Here is a 27,054-nt window from a genome sequence, read left to right as displayed (position 1 = left end):
TTCGTGAAAAAGGAAGCTTTATTTTAAAATAATGAAGAATGTCCTTAGAGAATTGACACCACCTCTCCACCACAGCTACATGCTGTATATTAGCCAGCTCTTCCTCTGTGTAAGATGCATCCCCTACCACTCTGTGTACGACATACACATTCATTCTACCATGCCAGTCCTCTTGGGGGTTTGGATTTTCCCTTTTTCCCACGCTGGGCTTTCAGCTTTTTTCTCTGTCTTGGATTCATCCACACAGGGTACTGGCCATGTTGGTTTAACAGGCTCTTCTTGTTCCGTTTTACATCCATATCCATCTTCATGGCATCACCTAAAGAGGATGGGAGAACAAAACCAAACATTTAAAATAAAGGGACAAATTTAAGTCATTTTAAAAGTCATGTTTTTATAATGAGTTATCGATCCACAGGTAACCAGGGACCCCAACGCCTCTGTATCATACAGAGATATTGTGGAGGCAATTTAGTCCACAATGTCTCCCTTGCTTAACAAAAGCAGTGGCAGAGATAACAGCAAATACACCAACTCAGTATCAGGGTATCAGAGGGTGAGAACAGGATTGGGGGTTTAAATCATGATATGCAGGTCATCACTCTACAGAAAGAGAACCATCAGCTATGGAATAAATTAGATGAGGAGAACCATTCAAGACGGAATAATATTAGAATTGTGGGTCTCCCCTAACACGTAAAGGGTCCAGCACTGACTGGGTTTTGTAACCGAGACATTACCTTAACTACTACGCATACAACCGGAATTGTAAAGATCTATTAATAGAGAGAATCCACCGAGTAGTCCCCCCCCTCCCCCCAGACCTAACGACACCCACCCCAGAGTGGTGCTTTTCCGCTGCATGATCTACACAAGGTTGCTTACTGGAAAGAGTCACGTGAAGTCCCCAATATAACTTGAGAAGGCAAAATCATCATCAGTTTATTCCAAGACTTCTCTGTGGAGCTATCAAGGATGAGATGAGCCTTCTCTCCGATCTGCACCAAACTGGTAGCTGATAAATTTGCCCTCCTCTACCCTGCACGACTACATGTATTTATAGAAGACTCCCACTAAGATTTCTCCACCCCAAAAGATGCTGAAGAATACCTCAGAGAATTACAAAAGACCCACTCTGCAGACATATCCGATCCGCCAGCTTGACTGCCAAGACTGATCTCTAGATGTATTTCCTAAGACATTGAGGACTGCAACTTGGTTTCATCCCTCCCACTAATTCTGAATCATTTTTTCTCTAAAATACTCAGGCTATGAAGCCAATTCTACTGCCGATCTTCATGATGAAGCTTGCCTCCCCTTCCCTTAACTACACCTAAAATCTACTTGACTCTTTCTTGTACCTTTAAGGTTTTGTTAAGGTTATAATTGATTTGAATTGATAGATGTTCATTAATGTGCTCCACTTGCAGTACATTTTACATGATTAAGGCACTAATATTTCCTATTCTCTGCACTAGGGTCTCAGGACAACTGTTTTGACTCGGATCTGTACAATTTAACTGTGCCCAGTTAAGAGGCACATTACGTTAATAAGTTCTTTGATTTACAGTGTGGAAAGTAATTTTTTTTGTGTTAATCACTAGGTATGTTGATCATACCACCTTCTCATTGTTGGTTGTTCCCCTTGTCTTGTCAGTTTCTTTCCCTCCCCATTTCCCCTTTTGTGTTTACAGGCTATTCAACACCCAATCTGTGGAAATGCAGCTATTTCACCCACGTCAATCTTGGATACCACACCCAGACTCCCATGACCAATATGAAAATCAGAACACTCAACGTAGGAGGATTCCATTCTCCTGCCAAGAGATGAAAGGTGCTGTTGTATCTTCGGAGACAAAATCTAGACATGGTCTGTTTACAGGAGACACATCTTCTCCCCCAGAGGTCCTTAAACTACAAATGTTGAATTGGAGATTGGTAGCATCCGCTCCCTATACAAGTAAGGCGAGGGGCATAGTCATCTTAGCCTCTAAGTCTATACCTATAGAAATTACTACCACCCAAATAGATACGGAAGATAGATACATAATGCTTAACTTAAACATAGTAAACCTTATATAATATGTTCCATTTATGCATCCAATAACTATTCTAAACAATTCTATAAAAAATTGTTTTCATATAGATTCAAATACCATACTGTCTGGAGATTTTATTTGGACTTCTCACCCTACCTTAAAGAGATCATCTGAAACTAATATCCCAAGACTTAACCCAAAAGTAAATATCCCCTTTATATTAAAATCCCTCCAATTAGTAGATGTTTGGCGAGCCCTCCACCCCACCCAAAGAGAATACACGTGCCTCTCAGCAGCACATCATACTTGATCACGTATAGACTACATATGCATTTCCGCCTCCTTTTTCCTCTCAAACTAAGGAAACAGAAATCCACCCATCCTTCTATCAGACCATGCACTACAACATATTACACTACACACTTCTAAAGAAATATCAACATACAGAGCATAGAGGTTTCCTGCTCACCTTACACGTTCACAGCTATTAAAAACTAAACTCCATGAAGCATGGGATGAATACCTCTCTCATAATAGTGATTCTCTAGCATCTAACCCCCCATTGTATTGGATGACAGCAAAATCAGTACTAAAAGGTGTTATAATGGCATACGAATCTCATCTTAAAAAAAAAAAAAATCCTTCTCCTCATCCTGTGTTTTTTTTTTTGTTTTTTTTCTTTATAAACCATTTACATACATTTAGATATGTTTGACATCTACATATATGTCCCATATCTCACATATATTCAATTACATTCCTTGACTTACAAACATTTAACACTTAACATTTTACATTTAACATTCATGGGTCCGTATTAACCTATCTCGGTTTTTAAACATTACTTATATGGTATTTATAGCAGGGTTCAATAAATTCCTTGGTCTTAGGTCTATTCTTGACTCCCCCCAAGTGGTATTACTTCCTTTACCATATATTTTTCCCACATTTGCCATTTTTTTATTTATGTTACTTTCTAATGTTCCATCTTATATGCATAATTTACCTTACTTATTACTAGGTTTAGATTTGGTGCTTGGCTCTGTTTCCAGTTCTGGGCGATAGCTGTTTTCACTGCCATGTAAATATGGTTTACTATGTATTTTATTTTTTACTTCCACTTCTTTATTATATCTGTGTAGCAATACCATTTGGGGGGGGGGGTCAGATTTATTTTGACTCCTGTTACTTGTCAAATTAGGTGTTCAATTTCGTGCCATAGATCTTTTAGTCTGCTACATGACCAGAACACATGGAGCAGGTCACCTCTTTCCTCCATACACCTCCAACATGTATTTGGTTGTTCCGGGCAAAATTTGTTAATTTTTTCTGGAGTTAGGTATACCGCATAAAACAGTCTCATAAATTTTTCAATATGTGAACTGGACTTCGTCATTGTGTGTATTGAGTTGAACAGGCTGGCCCAATCCCCTTCATCCAGGGACACCTTCAGTTCTTGCTCCCATCTATACTGTGGTTTAATTTTCTCCTCTAGTTTGTTATTCAGGATATATCCATACCAGAATGTAATTCCTCCTTTCTGATTTTTACTATTTATTTTATTTAATAAATTATTAGGGAGTTTTTCTAATGTGTCCTCGGTGGTTGGGAATTCGGCCAGCCAGCTCCTATCTGGAGGTATTTGTAGAAGTCTGCTGTTAAAATACCATATTTTGTCTGTAGCTGTGTAAATAACAATAGTCCTTCTCCAGAATATATGTCTTGTAAATTTGTTATACCTTTAGCTATCCATTCTTTTAGTTTTAACTGTGGGATACATTTTGATATTGTTTTTATTTCCATTTGTCTTAATGGGGCTGTAAATTTAGCTTTTGTATTTAGTATGTTGTCCCATACCTTCAGAGTACCTTTTATTGCTTTAGGGGTAGAACTAGTTATGTTTCTATTTTTTGATGGTATCCAAATTAATTAATCTGTGTCCAAATGGTCTGTCAAGTCATCCTCTAGTTTTACCCTTGCTTTTTTTCCTTTATTTACCCAGCCTGATATTTGATTGATTGTACATGCTTGTTGATATATTTCTAGGTCTGGTAGTGCTACGCCTCCTTTCTTTTTTTGTCTCACTAAATATTTCTTTGCTATTTTTGCTTTTTTATTTTTCCATATGTATCTATTTAGGACTGCATTAAACTTGTTTAGCCAATACTTTGGTAGTATTCGTGGGACTGCTCTAAATAAATACATTATTTTTGGTAAGAGGAACATTTTAAGGGTTGCTACCCTTCCTATCCAGTTGACCTCATAGTTTATCCAATCTTTAGTTTTCTTTTTTAATTGTTCCAGCATTGGGGTATAATTATACTCTATTAGGTTTTCCTCCTTATCTACTAGGTTTATTCCTAAGTATTTAATTGTTTTTAATCTCCAGTTAAATTTGTATTTTTCTTTCAGGTTGGCTAATTTTGGCTCTTCTATGTTTATTGGCAAGGCTTCCGTCTTTTTTTTAAATTTAGTTTATAATATGATGCTCTTGCATATTCGTCAATAATTTCCATTAGTGTCTCTATCGATTTCTCTGGGTGGGTTAGCATTAATAATACGTCGTCTGCAAACAACATTACTTTATGTTGGATTTTGTTTACTAAAGGCCCCTTTATTGCTTGCGCTATTCTTATGCTTTCAGCAAAGGGCTCTATAGAGAGCACAAAAATAATTGGCGAGAGTGGGCATCCCTGCCGCGTCCGGTTTGTGATGGGGAATCTATACGAAGTTTTATTATTTGTATATACATGTGCTGTTGGGGTTGAATATAGCACCAAACTTGCTTTAAGAAACGTTCCCTCTATTCTGAATTTCCTCAAGACCTCCTCCATATATTCCCAGTTGAGACGATCGAAGGCTTTTTGTGCGTCAAGCGAAAGTTCTTTTTTTGAAAAGTGTTCCATTATGTTTATTGCTTTCCTGATATTTTCTGTTCCTTGCCTGTCTCTTACAAATCCCACCTGTTCCTCTTTTATCAATTGTGGTAGGTATTGGCTAAGGCGGTCTCCTCATCCTATGTTAAACAACAGGAAACCCTAACTGAAGCCTACTCTAATTACCTATCTCACCCAACTATTACAAACAGATCTCAGTATCTCCAGGCCAGATCAGTTATGGATACTACTCTTCAAGCCATGTCAGATAAAATGCAATTTAGATCTAATTACAAATTTCATAAATTCAGTAATAAAACTGGTAAATTGATGTCTAACATACTCAACTTCACCCGCCCAACCATGACAGTACATCCCATAACTTTACCAGATGGTAACTTAACCACATCTAATGCTCAGATAGCTCAAGTCATGGTAGACTTATGTATCAATTTACTTCTCCTCTCCCCCCCCCCCCCCCCAACACCTCAACTTGACCCCACAGTCACATCTGAAAGTTTCAATAGCTCCCCACATCCTCAATACGCTTGGTCCTCTCTCCAATTCCCTCAATTAACCCCCCCCCCCCCCGCCCAAAGTATACGTCCACTCTCACGGCTCCCATCACATTAGAAGAAGTCACACAAGCCATTAAATCCCTGAAGCCAGCCCCTGGCCCGGTTGGTTTCTCTGGAGACTTCTACTGGATGTTCCCAGATAAACTAGCACACATTCTAGTTTCTTTTCAATTATATCCTGACTAATAAATCCCTCCCAACACACTTTAATTCAGCTATAGTCAGTCCTACCCAAACCAGGTAGAAACTTTACTAGCCCAAGTACATACAGACCCATCTCCTTACTAAACTGCGACTACAAATTGCTAACAAAAAAACTGGCCAACAGACTGAACCCAGCTCTCCCCCACATAATACATCAGGACCAGACAGGTTTTATAATGGGCAGGCAATCTGTATGGAATGTACATAAAATCTTAGCAGCCACCCAAGCACACATATTCCTGCCCCACATCTGACTTAATTCGGTACTTGTTTCCTAGCACGGCCACAACGATCATAATCGCGGGCATCGGGGGTAAAATCGGGGCCATCGCATGCACTAAAAAATCGGGTGCGATGGGCCAGACGCGATGCCCGCGATTTCCCCATAGAGAACAATGTTAAATGCCTCAATTTACCCGCGATGACCCCGATTTCCCATAGGAAACAATGTGAAATGGATCAATTTACCCAAATTATCATAGGGAACAATGGTAAATGGGCCAAAAACACCCCTGAACATCAAAATGTCCCCCCAAAAGTACTAGACGCCACCCCGCGATCAACGTGAACCCGAAGCGTGGCGAGCGCAGCGAGCCCGCGAGGGGCGGCGGTACGCATCCTCCGACCTTTTCATACCCCCACTATCCACGTCGGCGTGGAGTTGAGAATAGAATAGTGTGGCGAGCGCAGCGAGCCACCGAGCCCGAAGCGTGGCGAGCCCCGCGAGGGGACGCGGATACCTTCACAGTTATACGCATCCCCTCGCGGGCTTCCCAGGTGTCCATGGCGACACGGACACCTGTGAAGCCCGCGAAGGGACGCGTTTACCTGTGAAGGTATCCGCGTCCGCTCGCCACGCTTCGAGCTCGGTGGCTCGCTGCGCTCACCACACTATTCTATACTCCACACCGATGTGGATAGTGGGGGTATGAAAAGGTCGGAGGACGCGTACCGCTGCGCTCGCCACGCTTCGGGTTCACGTTGATCGCGGGGTGGCGTAAACTACTTTTGGGGGTACATTTCACTGGTCAGGGGGGTTTTTTGGGGTTTCTGGCCAATTTACCATTCTTCCCTATGATGATTTGGGTAAAATTGACCCATTTAACATTGTTTCCTATGGGAAATCGCGGTCATCGCGGGTAAAGTTACCCATTTAACATTGTTCCCTATGGGGAAATCGCGGCCATCGCGTGTGGACCATTTAAGCATTTTTAGCCGCACACGACGCGACCGACCCGATTTTCACTGTTTTCAATGGAAAAATCGGGGGCATCGCGTTGGTCGCGTTGCAGGCCACTAAAAATTACCCCCGATGGCCGCGATTGTGGCCCTGCTAGGAAACAAGTACCCTTAATTCTTACAATCAATGCAGAGAAAGTGTTCGATCTTGTCTCTTGGACCCACCTATTCTCCACGATGGAAAAATTTGGCATTCCCCCATTATTTATCTCCTTTCTACTGACCATATATAAAAACTCCTCCTCACAAATAGCATGTAACGGATTCCTTTCACCACCTTTTCCCATACAGAGAGGCACCCCACAGGGATGCCCTCTATCCCCACTACTCTTTGCCATAGCTATCGAACCCCTTGCTATAAGCACTTCGTTCATCCCCAGAATTTACAGGCATCTTAATTGGACAAGTCGGACTTAAAATTAGCACTCTTTGCCAACGACATTTTTTGTATCCCATCCGACGTCTTCAATCCCCTACATATTGAATATTATTTATTCCTTTAGCACGTTCTCAGGATATAAAATTAATGTCACCAAGTCAGAGCTTTTGCCAATTACTCCCTTACCTCCCTCCATCCTTTCTCACTCCAGCCCATCAAAATTTAAAATACAATCCTCACAAATTAAATATTTGGGCATCTCAGTCACTTATGACCCCCATAAAAAATTTATAAAGCGAAATTCTCTTCAATATTTACCAAGATTGCAACACAATTGGAGAGCTGGACCAAGCTCCCCCTTTCCCTGTTAGGTAGAGCCGCAATTCTAAAAAAAGTGTTAATTTCCCTTGTTACAACTATTACCCTGTATCATACTACAGGCTGACCTATTACTCATTAACCAACTCATGTCCAAATTCCTTTGGATGGGCAAATGTCCTAGGATGTCTATCTCCAGAATAATGAGCGATAAATCTGAGGAGGCCTCTGCATACCTAATTTTAAATTATACTCATGGTCAATACATTTTAGATTAATTTCTGACAGGCTTCTAGATAAATCTATATACACGGACGCTGAAAAGGATAGAGCTGTTTTTTCACCCTACTCCCCTAACACATTACTTTATGCCCATATTCGAATGATCCCCTCACATATCTTAAAATATGTACTGTTCCGAAGCACTTACAACGCCTGGATCCAAATAAATAAAATGACAAACAGGGATGAATTGGGATATCTCTGGGTTTCTATTTGGGGTAACCCACATTTCCCTCAATCATTATTTAATAACACATTTCTGATCTGGAAAAGAAAGGGCTTAGACTTGGCCACCAAACTATTTGATCCAGTGGGATAGGTCCTCTCCTTTGAGACATTGAAAACCAAGTACGACCTTTCTAATACCAGTTTTTTAAGTATCTTCAGATGAGACACTACATTTCTCAATGGATACCTCCCATAATAAATCTCCAGACCCATTACTTCCCTTATTAAATTCACTATATTTTGACAAATTCAAAATTTCCTCCATCTATGACATTCTTCTAGAACACTCCACACACCAAACCCCACCATACTTATCCCAAATGTGGTCATCTGATCTTTCCTCTGTTATAGATATACACACACACACTATCTTCAGAAATTTCCCCCCACTATGAAAATACTAAAATCAGCCGATCTTCAAGAAGTTCCTTTTAAAACCACACAGACTAAACTTGGCACCAGCCCAAACTAAGCATATGACTCCGCAAACATTGGGACCATGCCCGAGGTGCAGAATGATGGATGCCAAGTTTTCCCCCTGCTTTTGGACTTGTGGCAAGATTCTAAAATGTTGCCGCAAAGTCACCCATTATATAAAAGTGTTAATCAAAACCTCCCTGTCCTTAGACCCACTTGCTTGCCTATGCCTAAAATTTTCAAAACTGGACACCACTCATTCCTCACAGATCCATATTCCTTTTCTAATGATAATTCTTACCTAGCTAAAAAAAACTCATTAATTCATTGGATTAAAACTTCTACTCCGACTGTCTGCGAACTAAAAGATAAACTTTTCATCTCCTATCATAGGATATACGCTTACTACAACTTGAAAAATTCCCATCCACTGATACGCTCCACCTAAAATGGGACCCAGACATTACATCTCTAGATCCTGACATAAGGACCCAGAGGCTGCTATACATCTCCAAAAGCAACATAAATTATGAAGTGAAACAAATCCTCCAGTCGATAGACAACCCAGTGACTAGTGTCTTGTGGAAATTTTTTTGTTCCAGGGAGTGCGACAGCAGGAACCTTCTCCATAAAGGATTTAAGTCTCAATCCTCTCCAGTAATCTCCAAGATTCTATTTTTCTTATTTTAGCAAAGACTCTCAAAGCCCATCCTAGAAACCGCTAGATATTTTTTATTTCCAAAAACAACTCCTATAGTAAATAGCAACTTGATTAGAAGAGAAACCCCACCTCCCCATTGTCCTCTCTTATAGATGTAAGTTTGTTATACAACTATTGACTAAAGACAGTTAACATATTTAGGACCAAGTAATGTACTCCTATTAAGAAATGCGTCAGTTAATTTCAATGGTCCCTCCTCTTTTCTAAATCTATGTAATATAGTCTCTTGTTGCTCACTAACTAAATGGGCAGACACCTTTTACATAATAGGTTTATACCATAAGCTTACTTATTATTGTATGTTTCTTGACATTGTCGATTATACTTCAAGAAACTGCAATAAAATATTTACACCAAGAACACCCCCTCCCTCATACAATCAGATCTACCCATATGACAATTAAATGCACGTTTAATTCCTTCACAAATCCTACATGTAATAAGCGTCTGCATCCAATACAGCACCCGCAGGATCCTACATATAAAAAAATACTCTATATAGAATAACAGCAAAGACCCAGATATACAAGTATATAAGCTTTTCCAATTCTTCTGTAGAATAATGGATGTCCTAGCTGACAGCACTTATCTGGGTACTTGTTTCCTAGCACGGCCACAACGATCATGATCGTGGGCATCGTGAGTAAAAATCGGGGGCATCGCGGCCATCGCATGCACTTAAAAATCAAGTGCGATGGTACCGATTGCGATGCCCGCGATTTCCCATAGGGAACAATGTTAAATGCCTCAATTTACCCGCGATGCCCCCGATTTCCCATAGGAAACAATGTTAAATGGCTCAATTTACCCAAATCATCATAGGGAACAATGGTAAATGGGCCAGAAACCCCCCAAAACACCCCCCTGAACAGTGAAATGTCCCCCCAAAAGTAGTTTACGCCACCCCACGATCAACGCGAACCCGAAGCGTGGCGAGCGCAGCGGTACGCGTCCTCCGACCTTTTCATACCCCCACTATCCACGTCGGCGTGGAGTTGAGAACAGAATAGTGTGGCGAGCGCAGAGAGCCACCGAGCCCGAAGCGTGGCGAGGGGACGCGGATACCTGTGAAGCCCGCGAAGGGACACGTTTACCTGTGAAGGTATCCGCGTCCGCTCGCCACACTATTCTATTCTCAACTCCACGCCGACGTGGATAGTGGGGGTATGAAAAGGTCGGAGGACGCGTACCGCTGCGCTCGCCACGCTTCGGGTTCGCGTTGATCGTGGGGTGGCGTAAACTACTTTTGGGGGGACATTTCACTGTTCAGGGGAGTTTTTGGGGGTTTCTGGCCCATTTACCATTGTTCCCTATGATGATTTGGTGAAATTGAGGCATTTAACATTGTTTCCTATGGGGCATCGGGGGCATCGCGGGTAAATTGAGGCATTTAACATTGTTTCCTATGGGAAATCGGGGGCATCGCGTCTGGACCATTTAAGCCTTTTTTAGCCGCATACGACGCGACCGACGCGATTTTGACTTTTTTCAATGCATTTCAATGGGAAAATCGGGGGCGTCGCAGACCACTAAAAATTACACCCGATGCCCGCGATTGTGGCCGTGCTAGGAAACAAGTACCCTTATCTGCAAGAGGCAAACATTTCATCCAATAAGCCATATCAGCACATGGCAAACAGAATATTAATATATACAGTGCTGTGAAAAAGTTTCAGGCAGGTTTGAAGAATATATTCTGCAATGTAAGAAAGCTTTCCCACCAAAACAGCATCAGTTCTAGGTAGGCTTGCACAGTTTTTGAAGGAAGTTTCTGCAGGGAGGTTGTTCTAAACATCTTTGAAAATTGACCGCAGATATTTTGCAGATGTAGGCTAGCTCAAATGGTACTCTTTACCTAGCACAGCGCCCACGATCTTGATCGTGGGCATCGTGAGGTAAAAAATCGCGTCGTATGCGGGCTAAAGATGCCCGGACGCGACCGACGCGATGTCCACGATTTCCCCATTGAAAACCATGTTAAACATGGACATCGCGTCGGTCGCGTCCGGCCATAAATGTGCACACGATGGCCGCGACGCCCACGATTTGTCATAGGAATCAATGTTAAAAGGCCCGATGGACACGATTTTCATGTTAAATGGCTGAATGGACCCGATTTTACCGTAGGAAACAATGTTAAATGGGCCTTAGAGCCCAAATAGTTACCCTGAACTCTGAAATGGCCCCCCCAATTGTTTACGCCACCCCACGATCAACGTCAACCCGAAGCGTGGCCCGCGAGGGGCGGCGGTACGCGTCCTCCGACCTTTTCATACCCCCACTATCCACGTCGGCGTGGAGTTGAGAATAGAATAGTGTGGCGAGCGCAGCGAGCCACCGAGCCCAAAGCGTGGCGAGCGCAGCGAGCCCCGCGAGGGGACGCGGATACCTTCACAGGTAAACGCGTCCCTTCGCGGGCTTCACAGGTGTCCGCGTCGCCATGGACACCTGTGAAGCCCGCGAGGGGACGCGTATAGCTGTGAAGGTATCCGCGTCCCCTCGCTGCGCTCGCCACACTATTCTATTCTCAACTCCACGCCGACGTGGATAGTGGGGGTATGAAAAGGTCGGAGGACGCGTACCGCCGCCCCTCGCGGGCTCGCTGCGCTCGCCACGCTTCGGGTTGACGTTGATCGTGGGGTGGCGTAAACAATTGGGGGGGCCATTTCAGAGTAACTATTTGGCCTCTAAGGCCCATTTAACATTGTTTCCTATGGCCACATCGGGTCCATTGAGGCATTTAACAGTAAAATCGTGTCCATCGGGCCTTTTAACATTGATTCCTATGGCAAATCGGGAGCATCGCGTCGCGGGCACATTTATGGCCGGCCGCGACCGACGCGATTTCCATGTTTAACATGGGTTTCAATGGGAAATCGCAGGCATCGCGTCGCGGCCAGACATAAATGTACCCGCGATGGGCGCCGTGCTAGGTAAAGAGTACCGCTCAAATCATTATTGGCCTATATGTAACCACATACAGAGTCAATTTTGAGATCAGGGCTGTGTTGGGGCCATATCATAACTTTGAGGAATACTTGTCATTTAAGGCCAGTATTCAATGAGAAAAATTTGCCTTGTTTTATGGCAAGTTTGTGCTGTTTTCGCGTGGGAAGGAGCATTTTGCTCTCCAAAAGTGAACCACCCTATTCAATGTGATATTTTCGCCGTCTTTATAAGTGATTTTCGCCGTGTCTCTCCGTGTAGCAATTCTCCATCTTTTCATGGAGAACTGGAATGTGAACTTTTAAACTAAAAGGTTTTTTTTTTACATTTTGGTGTCAAAAAAAAAAAAAAAAAAAAAAAAAAATCAGGATTTTTTTTCTGAAGGGGAATGTTATTTTTATTCATGTGCTTATAGCACATGAATATATATTAATTTAAAAAAAAAATATTTTTTTTTTTATTTATTTTTTACACAGAGCAGCCAGCAAGGGGCCGGAGCTCTCGAGCCGCTCATTAGATATTCATATATTCACTGCATCCGATCATTACATATGCACGATCGGGTGCAGTGAATACTGGGTCCCCCGCTGGCTATAGGGGGGGCAGCTTGTGCTGCCTGGGTCCCGGGGAGCCCTCCTCCCCTCCACATATGTTCTGGGGCAGCCAGGGAGACTTTAATCTCCCTGGCTGCCACCGTCCCCCGGCTCCCTGCCAGCTCCCTGCCGCGGACGCTCGTCCGCTGCAGGGGTTAAGACTCGCCGCGAGTGGCGGCGAGTCTTAACCACATTGAATAGTGGGAGCAGGAGTGGCAGCGAGCCCTCCGGAACAGGGCGAGTGCATGGCGAGAGAGAAAATCTCTCGCAATGCACGGAGAATTTTTTTCATTGAATACTGCCCTATGATGCAGATAGTTCTTAATGACATTGGCTATATGTCTGAAGCTGTTATCCTGCTGCAGAATAAATCTGAAGCCAATCAGACGCATCCCCTGGCCAAACTGCTGGGTCACCATATCATACAGCACACCAGGAATCTTTGCATTCTGGTGGACTTTCAATATGCAATAAAGAATATCTATTCTTATGTATCAATGCCTATTTCCCTAAAGATTGTAAGCTTGCGAGCAGGGCCATCATACCTTTGACTGTCTGTAAATACCCAGTTGTCTCCTATTGTAAAGTGCAATGGAATATGCTGCACTATATAAGAAACTGTTAATAAATTATCCCCAAATGGAAAGCTCTCCCCCTAATCGTGCAACAATTGAATTTCCTTGGGCACCATCTAGTGGCAGTTGTGAAAGACAATAAAGCCCCCAAATGGATCATTGAAAGTAATGCATGTAAAAGAATACTGACAGATGTACAGACATTATTTACATTGTTATTTTCTCTTGCGCAAAGAGCTGTATTAAAATTAGTCAGATTTTTTTTAATTGCTAAGATATGTTGCCATAATCTGTCTAACCTTAGATAAAGCCAGCTAATTTGTATTGCACAAAATTGTATGCTATATTGATACTTCACTAATTACAAAGGACAAAACAAGATATGCTACAATGTTTGTGTTGCAATTTTTAACACTGCAGAATGCCCAGAAAATGTCAAATGAAATTCCCCAAAGTGTGGTGAAAGCAGCGCAAATCACCACATATCCAGCACAGAACTATAAAGCTGCCTTCTGTGGAGGTGGAAACCAATTCCATATTTGAAAATATATATATCTTCAAACAGACAGATTTCCATGCCAGGATCCCCCACCACGTCTTCATCTCTAGACAGCCATATCCATTCATATCAAGACAAAAATTCCTTAGTTTAACAGGAAAGGTATTAAGATTTTTTTGCAAGCCGTGTTACAGGAATTGGATTGAGCAAATATTGATCATGTATTCCTTACAAATTAGCACAAATGTACATAACTGCTAAGCTCTATTCATTTTGTTAAATTGGGGCACATTAAGTTAAAGCTACACACCCTGGGTGATCAACAAACTACGCTAAATGACTAAATCAGAGGTTCCCAAACACGGTCCTCAAGGCACCCCAACGGTCCAGGTTTTAGGTATATCCATGGCTCAGCACAGATGGTTAAATCAGACTGACTTACTAATTAAGTCACCTGTGGCCAGGCATGGATATACTTAATAACTGGACCGTTGGGGTGCCTTGAGGACCGCGTTTGGGAACCTCTGGACTAAATGATTTCTGGTACTGCCATATACTGGGGAAGATGGAAGAGGGCAGTACACACAAAAAACTGCTTTATCCAATGTGTATTAGAAAATTATCTAGTTGGATGGTCATTAGACATGATCCGCTTTTTTTGGGCCACATTAATCATTTCAATTCAGGATTACATTTAGGAGCAAAATCTCCAAGAATAAAAGGGTAGATGTATGAAGCAGTGATAAGGTAGGAGATGTGGCCCATGGCAACCAATCAGCACTGAAGTAACATCTTTAATCGGCTTGGCTTCTTTGACAGCGAGAACAATCTGAAGCACCAAAGAGTCTGTTTGGAAGCAGGCCATCCTCTTTTTGCCACATTGTAAAGTATGAAGAGTGAATCAGACTTCTGCAAAGAGGCTGTTCTACCTACCTAGATACGCAAAGCGTACACAACATCTATGGAAACTGAATCACACAGTCAAAGGTGGAACCTCTATGGGTTGGTTGATATGGAAAGACAATCCTACCTTGGGCAAGAAGTCTTGCCTACTTCTTAATTCCACCCTATCCAAATGAAACACCAGATAGTGCACTCTCCTGCCTGTCGCCCTGCACTCTCCTGCCTGTCGCCCTGAGGTCAGAGACCTGCCTGGCTGAAGCCACACACTGCCGTCTTCCATATTAAACAACCGTAAAGCTGGGTACACATACACATATACACTATACAATCCCTGTTTTCTTGCGACCGTAGACGCGTCGGACCGTACACAAACAGCCGATACGCGTGTACACGCCTGTACAAGTCCAAAGATGCAAAAGGCTCGAAGGTATAGAATAAGAGGAACGGACAAGACTAAAGCCAAGTGCCAAAGTTCTGTAGGAACAACAGAAATGGAGCTTGGATGCAGAAGACCCCTTCAAAAAGGTTTCAACCACCAAAATAGCAGCCAACCTCCAATGAAAAACACCAAAAGGGCTGAAATCTGTACCTTGAGGGAACCTACTCTTAGGCCAGCCAACAAGCTTGCTTGCAGAAAACGTAGACAGACTATATGCTGCTGTGCGAAGTCTGCGTGACACACACCATGCTACATAGGCCTTCCAGATCCTATGGTAAAAAGCATGGCAAGCGTCTCGGTACCAAATTTTTAGAGTTTAACAAGACTTGATCATATATCATATTATTGCTCAATAATATGCTTCATCTTGAACCTCGATCGATGTAAAAAAAAAGACACTTAGTTTACAGCTCCATCCATACACTGTAAAGGCTCGCAGGCAATGTTCACCAATGAAAATGTGTAGCCTAGACACCCCTCCAGCCATGCCACTCTACAAAGCCTTTAAAAAAATCATTACTTTCCGGACAGAGCACATGCATCAAATTTGTAACCACACTAAACTAGTTCACATGTGACAGAAAGCAGACAATAAATTCTTGACTTTCAGAGCACATGTCGTGTATTGATTAGTAATCTAAAATATGCTCATGAAATAGTAACTGACACTAATAAACCACCAGCTCCTAACTGCCATGTCAAAGGCACATGTTTGATAAATGACAGGAAGGAGTCAATTGGTTGGTGGTTTATCACTTTTCATGACATAGTACAACTGGACCTTTTGTCAATTATAATAAATATGCAGCAGAATAAAAAGCAAAAGACTTTATTAGGTTAATATTAAAGCAACTACGGGAAAAAAGATGAATTGACAATAGAATAAATCAAAAAATGAAAGAAACACCAAAGTGACACAAAATTAATAAAATATAATAACACAAAGATAGATTAACCCCTTCCCGACATTTGACGTACATTTACGTCATGGCCGGGATGTACTTCCCGACACATGGCATAAATGTACGTCATGACTTTAAACTGTCACTGCGTCTAGAGACGCAGTGACAGAGGGACGATGTCTGCTGTCCCTGACAGCAGACATGTCCCTGCATGCCCAGGGGGGGCTGCGATGCCGCCCCCCCCCCGTCGGCGATCGCTGTGATTGGCTGTTCAGTGTGAACAGCCATTCACAGCGTTTTCCTGTGTTACCAGCGAATCAGACGCTCGGTAACACAGGTGTCAATCACCGCCGGGCGTCAGGGGGCATGAGGGGGTCATCGGTGACGATGACACCTCACCCCACCTGCCCCCAAGGCTGTGATTGGTCCGTGGGACCCACGGACCAATCACAGCCAAGGCGCGACATTTAAACTAACGGTGACTGCGCTGCAGACGCCATAACGGTCTGGAATAGCGTGCAGAGCGGTCACCGTGCCTATCTGCCGTGATACTGACCTGATCCTTGCTAATACTTACCTGATCCTTGCAAATACCTTACCTGATCACCTGATCACTGCTTGTAGCGTGCTGGACGCTTCCTTGATCTGACTTCTTGGGACTTCCTGCTGCAGTGTGATAGAGAGATAGAGAGATAGAGAGAGAGATAGAGAGAGATAGAGAGATAGTGACAGAGAGCTATATTTTGTGTCTGCTACCCCCCCTTTTTGGGGGTGCAGGTTTTTTTTTATATATATATATATAACTGTCAGTGCTGCTGCTGCAGTGTCATAGAGTGATAGATAGTGAGAGATAGAGAGATAGAGAGAGATAGTGACAGAGAGTGATAGAGAGTGTATATTTTGTGTCTGCTACCCCCCCCTTTTTGGGGGTGCAGGTTTTTTTTTATACATATAACTGTCAGTGCTGCTGCTGCAGTGTCCTAGAGTGATAGTGATAGATAGTGATAGATAGTGAGAGATAGAGAGAGATAGTGACAGAGAGTGATAGAGAGTGTATATTTTGTGTCTGCTACCCCCCCTTTTGTGCTGATCAGTATATCTGTGCTGATCAGCAACTTTTTGGGGGCGCAGGGTTTTTTTTTTTTATATATACCTGTCAGTTGCTGCCAGTTGCACTGTCAGTTGCACCAAAGGTTGTGCACCTGCTGCCCCTCACTGGTAATCAGTGTCGCATCACTGATCACCTTTTTTTTTTTTTAGAGTGCTGTGGGGTCTTTTTTTAATTTTTTTTTTACACACACTGTGATTTTGTGGGTGTCCTGTGGCCACTGTGCGCTGATCAGTGACGTACATCACTGATCAGCTTTTTCGGCACAGGGTTGATCTATTTTTTTTTTTTTTGATCAAATTCCTGTTGCCTTTGAGCGCTGTTCAGTTACTGACCAACATCTGTGCTCAATTTTTGGCGCAGGACCTTTTTTTTTTTTTTTTAACCCCTTCAATTTTTTTTTTTTTTTTATTGGGATCAAATTCCTGTATAAAGTATTTTTTTTTTTTCTGCACTACATACACACTACACACTACATACCCCCTGGGTTGAAATAAAGTTTGTACCCCCCCCTACACTATACACGTGTTGAAACATTTCACTACCAGTAACACAAAAATAAAAATGGCATCCCAAATGTCATCCCAAATGTCATCCCAGTCATCCAGAAGAATGTATTCAGCGGAGGAGGCATATGCCATGCTTGCCTCTGACTCTGACACAGCCAGTGATGCAAGCGGGGAATTTGAAGGATTTGTCTTAAGCTCCTCTTCCTCCTCTGGTGATGAGGGACCCCCTCAAAGACGCCCCCGTAGAGCAGCTGAGACCCCCCCAATAATTGATCTTGTATGGACCCCACCACCAGACAATTTTGAGCCCCAGGTTCCTGAGTTTTTGGCCATGCCAGGAATCCAATTTGATTCCACAGGTCTCAGAGAAATTGACTTTTTCAAATTATTTTTCTCTGATGATTTTATAAATTTAATGGTGAACCAAACTAATTTATATGCCCAGCAGTTTATTGCTCAAAACCCCACGTCATCATTTGCTAGGTGGACCCCTGTAGATGCAGTAGAGATGATGACGTTTTGGGGTCTGGTGTTTCATATGGGCATAGTAAAAAAGCCAGAAATTAGGCAATATTGGAGTACAGATGTTCTGTACAGCACCCCATTTTACCGTATGGCCATGCCCCGGGCTCGATTTGAGACGATCCTTAAATTTTTGCATTACAACGATAATGCACAGTGCCCTCCCAGAGATGATCCCACCTTTGACCGGCTATTCAAAGTCAGGCCGGTCATTGATCATTTCAGTGCCAAATTTGCAGAGATGTACATCCCTGAAAAATGTATTTGTATTGACGAGTCCCTTATACATTTTAAAGGAAGGGTTAAATTCCGCCAGTACCTTCCCAGTAAGAGGGCAAGGTATGGCATAAAAATGTATAAGCTGTGTGAAAGCACCTCAGGGTACACCCACAGGTTTAGGGTATATGAAGGGAAGGATTCAAGAATTGAACCGCCAGAATGCCCCCCCTCCCTCGTAGGTGTTAGTGGAAAAATTGTCTGGGATTTAGTGCACCCCTTCCTGGATAAAGGTTATCACCTCTATGTGGATAACTTTTACACCAGCATCCCCCTGTTTAAGGCCCTTTGTTCAAGAGGTACAGCAGCTTGCGGTACTGTGCGCAAGAACCAAAGAGGCCTCCCAAAAACGCACATTGCCCAAGTAATGAGAAGGGGTGAAAGCAGGGGAATATGCACCGAAAATATGTTGTTGGTCAAATATAAGGACAAGAGGGATGTCCTTATACTGACAACAATTCACGGAGACAGTACCACCTCCGTCCCTGTACGAGGTACCAGTACCCACACCTCCAAACCTAATTGTATCCTGGATTACAATAAGTACATGGGCGGAGTGGATCTTTCAGATCAGGTACTGAAGCCGTACAGTGCCCTGCGGAAAACAAAAATCTGGTACAAGAAGCTGGCCGTGTATATCATCCAGATGGCACTGTATAACGCTTACGTGCTATTCCGTTCTACCGGCCAGAGGGGGACATTTATACACTTTCAAGAGGAAGTCATAAAGGGCCTAATATTTGGGAACCAGCAGGCAGAGGGCCCCAGTACTTCTAGTACTGGCCCCCGTATTGTACCAGGGCAGCATTTTCCTAACGAAATCCCCTCCACTGGAAAAAAGGGCAGGACACAAAAAAGGTGCAAAGTTTGCTATAAAAAGGGAATAAGAAAGCAAACTATTTTCCAGTGTGACACTTGCCCCGACAAACCCGGCCTATGTATAAAGGAGTGTTTTAAAATATACCACACATCTATGGATTATTAGGTTCATAATTTCACCGTGCTTCGGGGGTCTTGCTAATGCCACATAGCACCCACCATTCATTCCACCAGAATCTGAGCCGCAAAATCCAAAAATCACTCCTTCCCTTCTGAGTCCTGCCATGCACCCAACTGGTATTTTTCGGTCACATGTGAGGCATTGCCGTACTCGGGAGAAATTGGGGCACAGATTTTGGGGTGCTTTTTCTCCTTCATACCTTCTGAAAATGAAAAATTTTGAGCCAGAACTGCATTTTTGTGTAAAAAAAATGTCATTTTTCATTTTCACTGCCCAGTTGTATCAAAAGTGGTGAAACCCCTGGGGGTTTGAAATGTACACTATACCCCTAGATGAATTCCCTGAGGGGTGTAGTTTGCAAAATGGGGTCACTTGTGGGGGGGTTCCACTGTATTGGTGCTTGGGGGGTCTTGCTAATGCGACATAGCACCCACCAAAATTCCACCAGAATCTGAGCTGCAAAATCCAAAAATCACTCCTTCCCTTCTGAGTCCTGCCATGCACCCAAATGGTATTTTTTGGTCACATGTGAGGCATTGCCGTACTCGGGAGAAATTGGGGCACAGATTTTGGGGTGCTTTTTCTCCTTCATACCTTATGAAAATGAAAAATTTTGAGCCAGAACTGCATTTTTGTGTAAAAAAATGTAATTTTTCATTTTCACTGCCAAGTTGTATCAAAATTGGTGAAACCCCTGGGGGTTTGAAATGTACACTATACCCCTAGATGAATTCCCTGAGGGGTGTAGTTTGCAAAATGGGGTCACTTGTGGGGGGGTTCCACTGTATTGGTGCTTTGGGGGTCTTGCTAATGCGACATAGCACCCACCAACATTCCACCACCAAAAATCACTCCTTCCCTTCTGAGTCCTGCCATGCACCCAACTGGTATTTTTTGGTCACATATGAGGCATTGCCGTACTCGGGAGAAATTGGGGCACAGATTTTGGGGTGCTTTTTCTCCTTCATACCTTATGAAAATGAAAAATTTTGAGCCAGAACTGCATTTTTGTGTAAAAAAATGTAATTTTTCATTTTCACTGCCCAGTTGTATCAAAATTGGTGAAACCCCTGGGGGTTTGAAATGTACACTATACCCCTAGATGAATTCCCTGAGGGGTGTAGTTTGCAAAATGGGGTCACTTGTGGGTGGGTTCCACTGTATTGGTGCTTGGGGGGTCTTGCTAATGCAACATAGCACCCACCAACATTCCACCAGAATCTGAGCTGCAAAATCCAAAAATCACTCCTTCCTTTCTGAGTCCTGCCATGCACCCAAATGGTATTTTTTGGTCACATGTGAGGCATTGCCGTACTCGGGAGAAATTGGGGCACAGATTTTGGGGTGCTTTGTCTCCTTCATTCCTTGTGAAAATGAAAAATTTTGAGCCAGAACTGCATTTTTGTGTAAAAAATGTAATTTTGCATTTGCACAGCCCAGTTGTATCAAAATTGGTGAAACCCCTGGGGGTTTGAAATGTACACTATACCCCTAGATGAATTCCCTGAGGGGTGTAGTTTGCAAAATGGGGTCACTTGTGGGGGGGTTCCTAAATTTTAGCATCTTATGGTGCCTAGAAACCTACATGGTGCCTAAAAAATAATCTCATAAAAAGGAGGTTTCAAAATCAAGTAGGTGCTCCTTCTATTATGAAGCCTGTGGTTTGGTCAACGTGCACACTAGGGCCACATATAGGATATTTATGAAAACAAAAGAATTGGGGGAATCAATTTTTAGTCACATTTCTCTAGTAAAATGTACTGTGTTCCTTAGAAAAATGTATTAAAATTGCAAATCTGCAAAAAAAATGAAATTTTGAAATTTCACCTACACTTTGTTTTAATTCCTGTGAAACACCTAAAGGGTTAACAAACTTCCAAAATGCTGTTTTGAATACTGTGAGGGGTGCAGTTTTTGAAATGGTATCATTTATGGGGGTGTCTCACATACAAGTCCCTCAAAGTCACATCAGAACTGAACTGGTCCCTAAAAAAATCAGTGTTTGAAATTTTCTTGAAAATTTGAGAATTTGCTATTTATATTGTAAGCCTCCTAGTGTCCAAAAAAATTAAAAGGAAGTTGAAATAATGATGGAAACATAAAGTAGACATATGGTCTATGTTAGTTATTAACTATTTTGAGTGGTATGATTATTTGTCTCACAAGCAGAAAATTTAACATTTTGCAAATTGCTAAATTTTCCATTTTTTTACGACATTTTGGTATTTTTCACAAAAAAACACAGACTGTATCGACCCAAATTTACCACTAATTTGAAGTACAATGTGTCACGAAAAAACAATCTCAAAATCACTGGGATAAGTAAAAGCAAAAAAAAGTTATCCCCACTTAAGTGATACATGTCAGATTTGAAAAAAAGGGCTCTGTCAGGAACGCAAAAACTGGCTCTGTCAGGAAGGGGTTAAAACCACAAGGCACTTAAGAGTATTTAATGTTGATAGCCTATAATAGCTCATCCCAATTCCTATATCATATAATCTAGGGATACATACCTCCCAACTGTCACGATTTTAGAGGGACAGTCCCGATTTTCGGGTCCTGTCCCTCTGTCCCACCCGCGGCAGGCATTGTCCCGCTGCGGGGGGTGGCAGTTGGGAGACCCCCCAATCTAGTAGAATAGACGCTGTGCGCATGCGCACAGCGTCTATTCTCGTATGAAAATGAGGTCGCGGCTAATTAGCATAAGCCGCGCCCTCATTTGCATACACCCCGCCCCTTTTCGGGCGCTCGCGCGGCTTCGCCGCGCGAGTGTCCCTATTTCTTCAAGCCAAAAGTTGGGAGGTATGGGGATAGTATCATAAATATAATTGAACTGACCCTATAATAAATATAAATGCCACTGAACTTTTATAACTCAAATTTATATTCTAAGGACTAACAGATTAAATGTTTAAATTTCAGTTATAAATATAGTCAATGGTGGTAACTTTCAAAATCCCTGCCAATCAAAACTTAATGTTGCTAGGGTTAACGATTAAGAAATATTCTATTTACCGCTGCTAAGATGTGGAACACTGTATACTATTCAATACAGCTAGGTACACAATATCCAATAACCAGGCCGATTAGCTGAAATTGGCTGACCAGTCTGATAATTAAATGGTGTGCACCGATATGTACAGGTGTGCGTATTCAGCGGTTTCTTTGCAGTAAAATATTAAAGCAAGGCAAGAAATAATTAAATGCATTTCGTCTATAACCCAGGACCTTTGCAGCTCTCATCCTTGTATAGATCTCCCAATTTACTGGCACATATACAGTTTTGGGGTGAGTCAAAAAACTATTTGACAGCCAATATTACTCTACTCTCCTACCCTATAGATTCAAAAAAGGATCCAAGATGTACCTATTTTAGACCATGGTCAGGAAAACGTAGAAACTACATATTATACTTCATTAAACATATTATAATTCATTTAAAGCAAGATACATTGTTCACTGAATTGGTTTATTTTTTGTAATTAAAAAATATGAGATTGCCTAAAGGATAAAAAAAAGGCAGACTAGATGGGCCAAGTGGCCCATCTAGTCTGCCATCAAATTATAGGATTTTATGGTAAGTCACAATTACTTAAGCATGGATATTCTTAAAACATGGACTGTTGAGTGCCTAGAGCAGGCATTCCCAACCACGCTCCTCAAGGCACACCAACAGTGCAGGTTTTAGTGATATCCAGGCTTCAGCACAGATGGTTTAATCAGAATCCCTCAGATACTAATTAAGTCACCTGTGCTCAAGCCTGGATATCTACAAAACCTGCACTGTTGGTGTGCCTTGAGGACCGTGGTTGGGAATGCCTGGCCGGTACTTGTGTAGTTTCACGGCGCCACCGCGCACACAGTCTGTGTCTGAAAATTGGCAGCCTGCCAGACGCTGTGTTTAATTGTGCGCGTGCCGCTCTAGCTGTTCTCAGCGCAGCACGTGGCTGCTTTCCTTATGTAAGCTACGTTATCAGCGTAGCGCTGGGCAACAGCAGCGCATGCTGCCCAGCGCTGACAGGTCACTGTGGTACTTGTAAGTGTGGTGAGCGCAGCGAGCCACCGTGCCCGAAGCGTGGCGAGCCGAGCGAGGGGACGCAGATACCTGTGAAGCCCGTGAGGGGACGCGTATACCTGTGAAGGTGTCCGTGTGCCAAGCTTCGGGCTCGGTGGCTCGACAAACTTTATAAAATCAACTCCACACCGACGTGGATAGTGGGGGTATGAAAAGGTCGTAGGACACGTACCGCCGCCCCCTCACGGGCTCACTGCGCTCGCCATGCTTCGGGTTGGCGTGGATAGTGGAATTAACAAGGTCGACAGCTGTTACGTCGACTAGTGTCATTGTGAACAGGTTTAATTTAATAGTGTACCCCTAGACCCTACTAAATTTAGACGCTTTAGCGTCTAAATTTAGATGCCCCCATCTTAGCGGTTTGCAGGGAGTCTGGATTTAGACGTCTAAATCTAGACTTCTAAATTGCCGGGGTGTCCGGTTCAGGGAGTCTCTGGATTTAGACGCTTTAGCGTCTAAATTGCCGGGTTGTCAGCGGTGCGCAGGACTGCCTTTTTCACTGTCGAACTACAAGTACCACGGTGACCTGTCAGCGCTGGGCAGCGTGTGCTACTGCTGCCCAGCGCTACGCTGATAACGTAGCTTACATAAGGAAAGCAGCCACGCGCTGCGCTGAGAACAGCTAGAGCGGCACGCGCACAACAAACACAGAGTCTGGGAGACTGCCAAGTTTTAAAGTTTCACTGTACACGCGGTGGCGCCGTGAAACTACACAAGTACCGCCTGGCCTAGAGTACAGAGGTTGGAAATTCTACAATGAATAAATGGAATAGAACACACTGTACAACTTGCCTAAAATAATGATTTTTAGTAAAACTAGCATTAATATTATAATGGATGATAAATACTGAAGCAACCATAAATTGATATATATCCCACTTATACTTGCAGGATTTTGGTCGGGCAGCACCCACCTTATGGAATGCCCTTCCACGTAGACCATGGGTCCTCAAACTGCGGCCCTCCAGATGTTGTGAAACTACCAAATCCCAGCATGCCTTGGCACAGTTTTGCTATAAGCGAGTGTTAAAACTGTGGCAAGGCATGCTGGGATTTGTAGTTTCACAACATCTGGAGGGCCGCAGTTTGAGGACCCATGACGTAGACTCTCCTCTAGACTCCAAAATTTCAAGCGCTCCCTGAAAACTCACCTCTTCAGGCTAACTTATCATATTCAGGACCCCCACACAACCTCCAGTAGCATTCATATCTAATTGCATCCCATCAGAACCATCTTGTAATCTGATGGGACTGCCATGCCATGGAATTCTATCCTTATGTATCCCTCCTATTATCCCTTTAAATTGTAAGCTTGCAAGCAGGGCCCTCCTACCTCCATGTCGGTTTGTATCTATCCAGTTTGTTTAATCACTGTTGTTTCCAATTGTAATATGCTGCACTATATAAGAAACTGTAAATAAATACATATAATGCTTAATTTCAATATTCTAAAAACTTATATCTAGTAATGTAACTACTGAAATGTGAAATTCTGCTTAATTACTATTCACAGTGAAGTAAACACTAGTGAAATCTGTTATTAGATAACAGAATACCACGGTCACTGCTGTAAAACAAAGACACAAGAGAATGAATGCCGTATCATCTAAGTCACCTATTAGAAGTGTATGCGGCCTTTGAAATGTACTTAAGCAGAAACCGTGAAGTGGTAGGTGCTTTATAATACAGAATGGATTTTTTTTTTTTTTTACTGGCTTACAGTAGATGTTAGTTGCAACTTGTGTGCTTTTTGTTTTTTTTCGGTCTAAAATAAACATACCAGGTAACAGCCATCTGTGTTCTGGCATGTCGGGTAAAGTGCATACACGATGCAGGGTGCAGAATGGATCATTGATGGACTAATGTGTTATTTTTAAAAGCGAATCTTAAAAGGTGTAAATTACCACTGTGATTGTTTTAGAATTACGGTTTATATTTCAGCGAAGGGAGGAGCAAAACAAGACTCTTGTTTATATATGTAACACTATTGCAGATATCCTATTATTTTACACACAGGGAGTATTCATTATTAAAATCCTGCCCTGTAGGTATGTACCAATCTAAATTTGTACTGCTTTGGAGAGAAATACCCTTAATTACATGTAGTTTTACACTGCAGCAACAAGAAAGCAACAGGAATACAGTCTGCTATTCCATTTCCCTAGTGAGGTCTGTTTGTATGCACTGGTACATGTGGCCAGCGTACAGAAGTAAAACTGCACGCCGCATTGACGCACTCACCTTCTGTTGCTTCAACTTCCATTTCCTTTTTCTCCTTCACTTTCTCTGCAGTAACAACAGTAGCAATATCTTTCACGTCATTCATCAGCACATCTGTATCTGCTTTTGCCAAAATAATTTTTAAGCGGGCAAGTTCCTTTGGGGCATTTTTCTTCCTCTTTTCAGCCCGCATCTTTCTCTTCCATTTGCTTCTTAAACTTTTTGCCATTTTGGTTCCTAAGGGAGTGATAAAATGCACGGTAAGAAAATAAATGCTGTACAACACTACACCTTCACCATTAAAACAATGATTATTAAATTACAAATACACAATTCTAGATTTCTACTCTATGGGTGGTATTTAATTGTTATATCATGCCCAGTCTCCGATCTAAAATGATGGGAGATCATGGAGCGATATTCAATTGATCTATTTTTTTTGAGCCTCATTATGGCCAGGTTTAGTAAAGCATTTGCTCATTACAGCTCACCACCCCCAGATATAGCGAGTGGAAATGCTGGTGAAAAACAACTGAATACCTCCCTATGAAGCAGATACAATTAGTCGCAGTGTTCACTGTGTGGGTAATGCCATGGGTTTATTTTGTTCTGAGCTATTCAATTCTGAGAGTTCCCCACATGAGAAACCCCTATGGCTAGCTTGCATTTCAACCCACAGATTCCGGGTACACTAACCTAATTTCGAGAATATAAATGAAATAAAATGGGTACTTATATGTTAGTTGGGCGCCCACTATAGTTAGTACGCTCATACCCCCACTATCCATGTCGGCAAACAACCGAGCCCGAAGCGTGGCGAGCCCCTTGAGGGGACGCGGAAAACTAAGCAAATAGCTTAGTGGGCGCCCAACTAACTTATAAGTACCATAAAAGGTTACTATACGATAAATAAAATAAAGAAAAATAGGGTACCCTATGTTCTGAACCTTTACCGAGAACATCGCTACACCTTTTACACAGAATAAATAAAACTGCTATAGACACTCAGAACCCTATAGGAAAGGAGAAAACAATTACCGGTATACACACGCAACCCGAACACTGCTACTGCTGCACTCAGAAAGACTGCGACAGCGACTTCCTCACACGTGCTGCTGCTGCTGCTGCTGCACGTTACGCTCCCCTAACACTAGAGGGAAAGGACGTAAGTAGTATTTCTACTACAAAGAGTCTCCACAGCCCGGC

At 42.5% G+C, this 27,054-nt stretch overlaps 1 protein-coding gene across 1 annotated transcript; it reads right to left on the bottom strand.

The window, feature by feature from the left end:
- On the bottom strand, positions 1–27,016 carry LLPH (LLP homolog, long-term synaptic facilitation factor). The gene is made up of 3 exons (XM_083182450.1): positions 26,887–27,016; positions 25,870–26,085; positions 1–319 (listed from the first exon to the last, which is right to left on the bottom strand). The coding sequence occupies exons 2-3, from the start codon at positions 26,075–26,077 to the stop codon at positions 156–158; spliced, it is 372 nt and encodes a 123-aa protein (XP_083038576.1). The 5' UTR covers positions 26,078–26,085; positions 26,887–27,016; the 3' UTR covers positions 1–155.
- Positions 27,017–27,054: the final 38 nt, after the last annotated feature.

The sequence above is a fragment of the Crinia signifera genome, chromosome 4 (assembly GCF_055691185.1).
Source record: "Crinia signifera chromosome 4, ASM5569118v1, whole genome shotgun sequence".
NCBI classification, from domain to species: Eukaryota; Metazoa; Chordata; class Amphibia; order Anura; family Myobatrachidae; genus Crinia; species Crinia signifera.
This window is presented reverse-complemented; position numbering and strand designations above follow the sequence as displayed.

Excerpts from the sequence above, each read along its gene's own strand:
- LLPH (XM_083182450.1), bottom strand. The coding sequence starts at position 26,077 with ATGGCAAAAAGTTTAAGAAGCAAATGGAAGAGAAAGATGCGGGCTGAA. Across the intron at positions 320-25,869 it reads GGAAGTTGAAGCAACAGAAG|GTGATGCCATGAAGATGGAT; the intron begins GTGAGTGCGTCA and ends CATCCTCTTTAG.